Source organism: Carassius auratus, chromosome 42 (assembly GCF_003368295.1).
Source record: "Carassius auratus strain Wakin chromosome 42, ASM336829v1, whole genome shotgun sequence".
NCBI classification, from domain to species: domain Eukaryota; kingdom Metazoa; phylum Chordata; class Actinopteri; order Cypriniformes; family Cyprinidae; genus Carassius; species Carassius auratus.
Window position 1 is genome coordinate 10088840 of NC_039284.1, and position 10312 is coordinate 10099151.

At 35.9% G+C, this 10312-nt stretch overlaps 2 protein-coding genes across 2 annotated transcripts; both read left to right on the top strand.

The window, feature by feature from the left end:
• Positions 1-9: 9 nt before the first annotated feature.
• On the top strand, positions 10-2923 carry LOC113060600 (coiled-coil domain-containing protein 32-like). Its single transcript, XM_026229661.1, has 4 exons — positions 10-156; positions 416-639; positions 715-868; positions 1821-2923. Exons 2-4 carry the CDS (start codon positions 423-425, stop codon positions 1984-1986), a joined length of 537 nt encoding a protein of 178 aa, XP_026085446.1. The 5' UTR covers positions 10-156; positions 416-422; the 3' UTR covers positions 1987-2923.
• A 2582-nt stretch (positions 2924-5505) lies between these two features.
• prlh2r (prolactin releasing hormone 2 receptor) lies at positions 5506-7410 on the top strand. Its single transcript, XM_026229197.1, has one exon. It carries the CDS (start codon positions 5539-5541, stop codon positions 6652-6654), a length of 1116 nt encoding a protein of 371 aa, XP_026084982.1. The 5' UTR covers positions 5506-5538; the 3' UTR covers positions 6655-7410.
• Positions 7411-10312: the final 2902 nt, after the last annotated feature.

The window sequence follows — 10312 nt, forward strand, 5'->3', positions numbered from 1 at the left end:
GGTGGGTAAATCCTTCAGTTACTTGCTGCTCAGCACAGCAGCAGCGAAGGCACAGCAAGAGATAAGGATGGATGTTAAATGCTAATGCGTGCATGTTTTTCTCCTTTTAATATATCTATTTAGGTCTCAGGTGCACTGAGACCATTGTACTTTAAGGTAAGCACCACTTTGTTAATTTTCTATGCTCCATTATATGGGTTTGCTTGAGACCTAGTTACGTAATGTCAACAATCTTTTGATACCTTGTTTTGTAAACAACGGTCGCTGTTCAAACTTAAACATTTTTCCTATATAGAAAACTGACAGGCCTGTCTTTGCATTTTTAAACCATTAATGTTGATATCCATTGTGTTTACAACACGCATGTCGCTGCAGATTGTTTATAATCTTCATTCAAATATGCTTTAATCGCTAGAAACGTGATGATTGACGACTTCGAAACCCATGCGGTCCGATCTAGTGGAGATCTGTGGACTGAGATCTGCTCCAGTCTGCCAGAGCCTCAGGAACAGGATGTGGGACTATTTACAGACTCATTTGAGCCTTCCTCTCCAGGAAACCCTCAGACAAACTCTCCCAGAGCTTCTTTCAGCCCATGGGAACCAATGGCTGACTCTGAGGTTTACATTGCCAGTTTAGGTAAGTTACAGGAAATTCCATTTATTTAATTCGGCCTGTTGATCAGATTTCTAAGAGCATGTTATTTTGCTACAGAAAATCGATTAAAGAGGATCAAGGGACAGTCGAATGACATAACATCAAGAGAAATGCTCCGTTCCTTGTCCCAGGCTAAAAAGGAGTGCTGGGATCGATTCCTTCATGATGCCCAAACCTCAGAACTGTTCCAGGAAGGGAGCTTCGATCAGAGGTACTGTACGGAGGAGCTCTGTTGCTCTCAGGCATCTTGAACAATAACTTTTGCAGATGGGATGAATGTCTACACATATTATAACACTTCAACTTTCTATTCATCCAAGAATCCTGAAAAAAGATTATAACCATTTCCATAAAATATTAAGCAGCACAATGGTTTTCCACCTTGATAATAATAAATGTTTCTTGAGCAGCAAATCAGCATTTAAGGATGCTTTCTAAATGATCATGTGACACTCAAGACCGGAGTAATGTCTGCTGAAAACTCAGCTTTGCCATCACAGCAATAAATTACATTTTTAAATATACTCAAATAGTAAATTGTTACTGTAAATTGTAGTAATATTTCACAATATGAATATATTTTTTTTTAAGACTTCATGAGAGCATTCAAAAAAAAAAAAAAAAAAAAAATCTTTCTTCTCTGAAAATGCTGAGATTTTTTAAGGATCATTCTGTCCACACACCAGTCTCAGCATATTTCTCACTAGAATGATCTACTTCAGATTACACAATAACATGTCAGAGGAAGGTCAGGACTCTGAATTTGGCCAATCTAAAATACTTAATTTATTCTTCTTGGACCACGCTGTTGTTGTCTTACTCTTGGATTGCGTCTGTGACCCAACATCACCCATGGCAAGTATGCTAACACCTGCTTAGCTAGATAAGAAGCGCACTCTGGTGCAAGTAGGGAATGGTGATGATACAGCTGTAATTGGTCCTGACTGAGGTCCTCTGAAGATGCACAATTTTAATCAGAATATTATTATTGTAAAGATATTTTTCCATGAATGACCTTGATTAGGCTATTATTCAGAAATCCAGATGATTTAAGAAGATTATTTTTTCTCTTTGCTGATGAAACAAAACAAAAAAGCATTCATTTCTATGGTCATTTAGCTCTTGGGTTTGCGTGTAATTATTCGGTCTTGTGGATCCTGCAGTGCTCTGGAGCAGTTCAAGCGCTGGCTGTCTCCTGAAAGGGTGGCCATCAATGCAGAAGAGCTGGAGTACCTTCTCTTACCCACACAGAACAGCGAGGCTCCTGCCAGCTCAACCCAAACTGACAAGCCAAGTGAGGAGGATGAGTGCCCAAACCCAGAGAAATAACCTTATCACAGCAATAACCTGTTTGCTGTGCTGACCAGCAGTGCTAGGGGAAGTATATGGGGTCTTGTTGTGGACAGCAACTAAATATTGTGATCCATTAAAAGGATTAGTTCACTTCCAGTATAAAAAAATTCCTGATAATTTACTCCCCCCCCCCCCCCCCATGTCATCCAAGATGTTTATTTCTTTCTGATTTAGTCACAAAGAAATTAAGGTTTTTTTAAGGTAAAAAAAAAAGCCTTTATGTCTTTGTGAATGAAGAAACTGACATCTTCGATGACATGGGGGCGAGTAAATTATCAGTTTTTTTTTATTTATTCTGAAAGTGAAGTAATCCTTTAATGGGAACATTTGATACGCATTTAAATCAAGGTTTCCTTGGTTGCGCATGCCTCTCAATCTGGTTTCAACTCTAGATTCATTTTTGTATCCTCATATTTTCATAACTGAAAGAAATGTGAATTTAAAAAAATAAAAACTTTCTTTGATAAAATTGACTTGCCAAGGAGCATGCTCTGCAAAAGCAGAAATCTGATTTGATAGAGAAGTACAAGCATAATCTAAACCCAGTCCAAACTTGACTACATGTTATCATAGAGCATTCAACATGTATTTTCAAATGAATTTAATTATGTTGATTAATGTTTTTTTTTTGTTGCTACTGTCCTGTACTGTTGTCATACACTAATTAAAACATACACGGACAATACATTTATAAAAAAAATTCATGCATATTTATATGATATGATAATGTAATATCTGTCATGTATGTGAACATTCCTCTGAAGTCAAACATGTAGGTCAGTGCAGTGGAAAAGATGACCACTAAATTAAACATTAGTAGAGAATGTTAAGTGTAATGTGCCTATTGTCTCTAAACATGTTAGTAACTATACTTAATTCTGAAAAGACAATAAAAGCTATGAAGGAGCTATAATGAGATTCTTGTGTGACCTTTGTAGTGATGCACGCTGATATTTTTGCCCAGCACTAACCAACAGATGTCACTATTGTTAAATATGAATGAAGCAGCACTTCAGGGTATTCCTGTCATTACACTGTTAAAGCATCATTGCTTTATTCTACAGGTTAATTTTTTTTTATTATTATATATCAAATTATTCATATTGTTCGAGTACATTGTAAAAAAAAAAAAATTATTACATGAGTGAATGACTTGATTTACTTTGACATTTTAGTATTCAGTTTTCCTCAACATCGTAAGTTGTTGTGTGTACAATATATATATTGATCAAGCTCAGTAGTTTTCCTTTCACCCTGTGATACATATTAAGCTATAATAATTAAGCACAGTATACTGAACCAGGAAAAAAAGGCAATGTCTCGTTTATTAGGCGTCTCATTTTTTGTAAGAGTGGTTCATTACTAATAGAAAGAATATTTAAATAATACAAAAAATATGCTTAATCGGGTAAAATGAAGCAGTGCTCGGTTTTTATTTTATTTTAAATTGTTCTTTAATGCGTTTGTTTTTATAATTAAATTATTTTTTTTTTTATTATTTTATTGAATTGAATTGGTTTTATTTATTTGATTACATTTAATTCGTTTTAATGATCTGATTGCATTATCCATTTAGCCGAAGTGAAGGTCTGTGAAATGTTGGAACAACGCAAGCAGGCTGGTCGTTACTGAAGGGTCCTCGCACTCGTGCGCATTGACGTGTCGAGGGAAATCTCCAGTCATCTGAGCGATCTGAGAGCTCAATATACACGAATTGCGAACATTTTGAGGAGGACATTTACGTGGGTTGTATTTAATAACCATTCTGGGAAGAAGTCTTACCTGTATCTTTAAACTAAATGCTCTTGGAACATGCAGCATCCACTGAAGAAGTGATCAAAGGACTAAGGTGAGGAAGGTTTTTTTTTCGAATATATATATATATATATATATATATATATATATATATATATATATATATATATATATATATATATATATATATATATAGCATGAACTGAAATTATACTGTGTGTGCTGAAATAATGTTTTAATTGGCAGGCTAATTAAATTGCACAGAGATTTTAGTTGCAGAAAATAAATTTGTTGGATAGTTGTCCTAAATGTAAATATATACATATATATATATATAAAACATGCAGTAACATGCATTTAATGGATTAGATTTAATAATTGCTACTCAATTATCATAATTTCATACATCAAATAGAGTTTTTCGTCCTCTAAACTCCTCATTTATTACCATAAGATGTTAAGTCAGGACAAGCTCTCATTATTGAACCGAATCAATCTTTTAGGTTTGTGGGGACTGGCTCCCCCATAACAACTGTTAAATAACCTCTCTGAGGAGAGAATGATCTGAGTAATGTAACTGCTGTCTTCTTCATTTAGACTTGAGCTGCTGTTCATACGGTCTGGTGGGAAGCAGTAGCATCATGTTCAGAAAAGATCATATTGTAGGCTGTTTGACAGAAAGTAACATACAGGACTTTCAGTCTCACAGTGTTCTTCTGCATGTTCAGAGTGCCCATAACGGTCCATTAATAATGGAAACACACTTACACTAGTATTATGAATCCATTAGGTGAACTAATCAGCACAGGCCATTTATCTTTTGTCCATTGTCCAACTGCTTACCAGACGCAGCAGCAATATGGCTGTTAACGGTGTGTGTGTGTGTGTGTGTGTGCACTTGGATGGGTTAAATGCGGAGCACAAATTCGGAGTAGGGATCACCATGCTTGGCCACACTTCACTTGTGTTTGTTTATTCAGATGTTTCATTAGAACTGTCCTATGCTTTATATTAATATTCCCAGTAAGGGGCATGTTGTCACAACTGAAACTGACATTAAATCAAAATTGCTTTTCATGCAAATTGCTAAAAAATATTTTTTTATTCCTTATTCCACTCATCATACTGTACATTAAAGCACTGTAGCTTTTAGAAACTGAAGAAAGAGTGTTTTGCTATTGCTTGTAATCTTGCATTTATCGTACTGTAGTCCTGACTAAGAATCACTTTTAAGAGGTCATTTGTACATCTCTTCACTTATGTGAGGGCAGAGAACACAGATTTGCTATATTTTCTTGTAGTATGTACATTTAATCAGTTTGTATGCCAGGTGTAGATTACTTTGCTCTTTACTTTAAGTCTTTCCTTTATAGATTAGGAATGGCCTTTTTGTACGGACAAAAAGTACAAGACCTCTCCACTTTAAATCACACAAAAATAATGTGAGTGGACATCCAATCTGGGCCGGTGTAGATCTGTGCTGATATCATGGAGGTCATTTAGAGCCAACAAAGTGCTGAATCTGTTTCAGGCAAAAATGTTCCAGCAATACAGATAATTTTTTTCTAAAGCAGTGGTGCTGATGCGTTAATTAGCTATACATTTTTATATTACAATTTTGTTAAATTTTCTATTTATTCTATTTATTATTGCCAATATACAACCAATATACAAAATTAATATTCATAATTTCTGAACAGAACAATATAATTGTTTCTTCTATTTACATGTCCCTTTTTTTCCAAACAGGTGTCAGTGTTTTGTCTTCATACCATGATGGACATGTACTATCTCCATAACGAATCATGGAAAAACATGACTTTAGATGCATCTGCCTCTTCATTCAGTGGACTGCAGCTCCTGATCGACCTGAAGCCACTCTTCATCCCTTTGTATGCCATGCTCGTCCTGGTAGCATGTTCTGGAAATCTCCTCCTCCTCATCTTCATCGGACTGAACAAGAAACTTCACAGCACTACAAACTTCCTCATTGGAAACCTGGCCCTGGTTGACTTGGTTATGTGCTTGTTCTGTGTTCCCCTGACTGTATTTTATGCCTTTGATGAGCGCGGTTGGGTTTTTGGCCAGTTCATGTGTCATTTTGTTACTCTGATGCAGACCGCGACTGTGTTTGCGGCAGTTCTGTCATTAACCGCCATTGCGGTGGACCGATACGTGGTGGTCGCATACCCAATCCGGCGTCGCGGAGGTCGTGCTTTCTGCATGTGGTTGGTGGTCAGCATATGGCTCTGTGCATTAGCAATGTCCACCCCAACTGCTCTGCACACTGTCTACCTGGATCTTAGTGCGACAGGTCATGAAATGGTGGTTTGTGAGGAGTTCTGGCATGGGCAGGAGCTCAGTCGTCTAATATATTCATGTTTCTTCCTGCTCCTTTCTTATTTTGTTCCTCTAGCAGCCGTTTCCATATCCTACTGTGCAATCTCATGTCACCTGCAACACCGAGCTACGCCTCGGCTCATGGCCGCTACACCTTCCAACCAGGAAAAGTGGGGGCGCAAGAGGTCCAAGACATTTCGCCTCCTACTGGTGTCTGTCCTGTCATTCGCATTCTCCTGGCTCCCCTTGCAGGTGGTCAACCTCATTCGTGACTTGGACACCGACTTTGCCATACTGACCAAGAATCACGTCAATGTGATCCAGGTGTCGTGCCACTTGTTAGCCATGAGCTCGGCCTGCTACAACCCCTTCATTTATGCTTCTCTTCACAACAAGTTCCTGTCATATCTATGCCAGAACATATTTCAAAGAAGAAAACCTCATCATACTCAGAGTAGCCTCACAACCTCCAGCCGAATGCTCCGCTTGAATACTTCTAGCACTCTAGCTGACATTCCCATGGCCATTAGCAAGATTTCACAGGACTGAAGCATTTCGCAAAGCACACAAATGTTGCTTGTTTATGTTGTAGAACTGAACCGACAAATTCTGTACCATAATCAACACTGATTTGTTAAACCAATGACTGTGTTCTTAAAGCTATATGTACTCCATTGAATGTGCTGTGCCAAAACTACTCATGTACCCTCAGGTCATGCTTGTGTCGATATGTAAACGTTTCGCCCGAATATTCCAAAGTGTTGCAAAAATATAGCCTCATCCGTTTTGAAAAAAAAACAGCATATGCTGGTTAGGTATCTTTTTAACAGGGTAATAAGAGACAATATGCTAGTAAAATGCTTGCTAATAAGCAACAAGTTAATAGTGAGAATTGGTCCTTAAAGTGTTTGCCTGTTTTTCTTACTTTGGAAATGATGTTATGTCTAAAGTGATTGTATAAGCTTTTATTCTAGCTTTGAATACACACGGGTGGTATAAAAAAAAAAAAAAGAAGCTATTGTTCACTCATTGTGTTAATGTATTCATTTAGCAGCATTAAGGAAATGTATTAATTATGTATGTCCATCTGTTTGATGTTAAATACTGCACTCAAGTGTCTATTAGAGGTTTCCTTAAAACATAAAACCCTCTGTTATACAATACAATGTAATCCATCACATAATAAATGAATAAAGGTGTAGCAAGCATAGTATAAATTCTCAAGTATCCTATTTTAGAATGCTCAGTGTTTAAATATTAAATATAAATACTGTTAATACTTTACAGTAAGGTTCCATTTGTTAACATTAGTTCATTGCATTAGTTAATATAAACTACCATATAAAATACTTCTAAAGCATTTATTAATTGTAATGTTAATTTCGACATTTACAAATACATTATCAAAATCAAAAGTTGAATCTGTTGTTATTTAATGTAGCTGGGCTTTTTTTATTTTTTATTATTAACTAACATTAACAAAATAATATTAAATGTATTTCATTGTTGTAAGTTAATGCATTAATAGTTTTAACTAATGGGACCTTATTTAAAAGAGCTTCCAAAACATTGCATATAAAAATACTAAAATATTTTTTTACAAGGCAAGGTCTCTGTCTATATATTAGTAGAGTGGTATTTTCAGTTATTATTTCAGCAGGTTATATGAATTCATTGTGACAAGTGGTGTATTTATTCAACCAATTCGTTCAAATACACTGTTTCAGAAATGAAACACAATTGTGTTGCTTTCAAGGCTCTGTGGTGACTCTGTGGAACTATTTGCATTGGTAGAGCAAAACAGACAAAACTAACAAAGCTGGCAAAAATGCCTAAAATGTGAGTTTGGTCAAAATTATTATTTTCTTTATAGAGATGTAGTATAAAATGGCTAACACTTTTGACGAATATCAGGCTGCACACTGTCAAGAGACTGGAAGAGAGATGAGGAGAGGACTCAAATGCAGGATGAATGGGCTTAGTAAAATAATAAAATAGGGAGACAAACTAGGAGGGTAACAAGGGAGATAGAGGTGGAGTAACAAATTAATAAGAAGGGTGGGGTCAGACAACAGACAGGAGAGCACATGGCAACAACAAACAATAATCCATGTGCTCAACAAAAAGTCACTGTGAACTCTGGTGGCCATCTAAGGCACACCAGCCAATAACTGACACGCTTGTATGAGACTGCATTAAATGTATTTAAAATATAATTATTTATATATATATATATATAGAGAGAGAGAGAGAGAGAGAGAGAGATTTGTATATTTAATCTCATATAATTTACTGAAAAATCCATGTTATCCTTTTTTTTTTCATACTGGTGTTGAATCTTCATTTGGCTTTGGTTCGGCAGATGGTAAATGAGCCAAATACAAATTACCCAATAAACATCCTGAACTTGAAAGGATCATGGAGCACATTACTGTAACAAGCAGTTAAATTTAAAAGCACAAATCACACACTAGACTTCATGAGCTCACATAAACCACTTCGATTACAGTAATTTCTAATGAATGCAATTTAACTTCTTAAACTTAAACCAAAAGCAAGAGTAAACATATAATATTGTAACTCACCTTAGATTTATTGAGCAAGGAGTTGCATAAGTAGTCTAGTGAATGTGAGTGTGGTTTGCGCTTTGTACACTGCCGAGTTTTTAGACATTATTACTCACCAGCTTCAAAGGAAAAGCACAAAACACTGTCAGGCCGCATAAAAGGCCACGGACTCTCTATTACTGTATTATGAAAGTGCTTTCATCTGCTGCACCTTCTGTTCATTTTTTTGTTTTAGTCACTTGGCTGCTTTCATATTGTTATGCATAAGAAAACAGATGAAGCATAAGTGTTAGACTACTGATGGGTTTTCTAGTATCTAGTGGTTTTATTTTAGTGTTCCTTTCTGTTTAACTGTGCCCTCATACATTTATTCATTTTGCAACCAAAATCAGCAGTAAAATACTGTGAATGGTTTCATTTGTGTTTACAGTATAGGAGGTAAATCCTGTTACTGCTACAATCCTTCATGTTCTAGTGGATTCTGTCAGATAAAGATAATGGATTATAACAATATATAAATAATGGATTAAAACAATAATGGATGTATAACAATAATGGATTTGAACAATCCTGTACAATAAGCATTTGAAGTCTGAAATCTTAATCACATATTCATTTTATACATTCAAGTCTTAAAGGTGCATTTACACACTCAAACTTTCTGATTGCTTTCTTATTCAGAATCACATGTATGATTTTTTTCTTTGTATCGGGTCAAGTAATCTACAGGAGTCTAAGGACTAATAAATGGTACACATTAACAAGATGAGGGATCCTTCAGATTCCTTCTGCCAAGTACATACTTCAGCTTTGCCAAATCAGACAGCAATCAAGAGATAATTAAATCACTGTTAGACAGGTGTTTCATAACATATTCATTGCATTCATTTTCTAATAACACAAAAGTACATGGTCTCAATATTTGCATTTATCTTATTACCCTAATTACCCCATACTACCCTATATTACCCCTATTTTACAGTCTCTGCACTGGTTACCTATTAAGTTCTATATCAGATACAAAATACTACTTGCCTGTAAGGCCATTAATGGTTTAGCTCCTGCGTACCTAACTAGCCTTCTACCACGCTACAATCCATCATGCTTCCTAAGGTCACAAAATACTGGACTTTTGGTACCACCTAGGATAGCAAATTCCACTATAGGAGGTAGAGCTTTTCGCCTTTGGCTCCCAAACTCACACACTCTCTCTGTTTAAATCTAGATTAAAAACATCTCTTTTGGCCAGGGCAGCATTCAAATAATTCACCTCATAATCTTGTACTGCAGTTATATTGGATCATATGCACATTATTATTCTTTAGCTTGGGTTAAACAAATTAATTTCACTTGGTTGGAACAGCAGCTACTATAATTATGTCTCTATTTTGTTTCTCTGTTTTGCGTCAGGATGTACACAAGCTTCAGTCTGGATCCAGAACACCTGATGCCAACCCCTCAGAGGAACTCAGATGATGCTAATCCTGAAACAGCATACAGAACTACCACATTTTGCTATTAGTTTGCTATAATAATTGCTGTTAATAGTGTTCGTCGTCTGTTTGATTACGTCTTTAATAGATTTTTTCATATGTACATATAGTCATGCTGTCAACTTGCAAGCAACACGGTGTTCTTTC

What these genes read in the sequence shown, in the direction of transcription:
- LOC113060600 (XM_026229661.1), top strand. Translation starts at nt 423, where the DNA reads ATGATTGACGACTTCGAAACCCATGCGGTCCGATCTAGTGGAGATCTG. An exon ending in GGTTTACATTGCCAGTTTAG is followed by an intron (nt 640 to 714) that starts GTAAGTTACAGG and finishes ATTTTGCTACAG; the next exon opens with AAAATCGATTAAAGAGGATC. An exon ending in GAAGGGAGCTTCGATCAGAG is followed by an intron (nt 869 to 1,820) that starts GTACTGTACGGA and finishes TGGATCCTGCAG; the next exon opens with TGCTCTGGAGCAGTTCAAGC.
- prlh2r (XM_026229197.1), top strand. Translation starts at nt 5,539, where the DNA reads ATGATGGACATGTACTATCTCCATAACGAATCATGGAAAAACATGACT.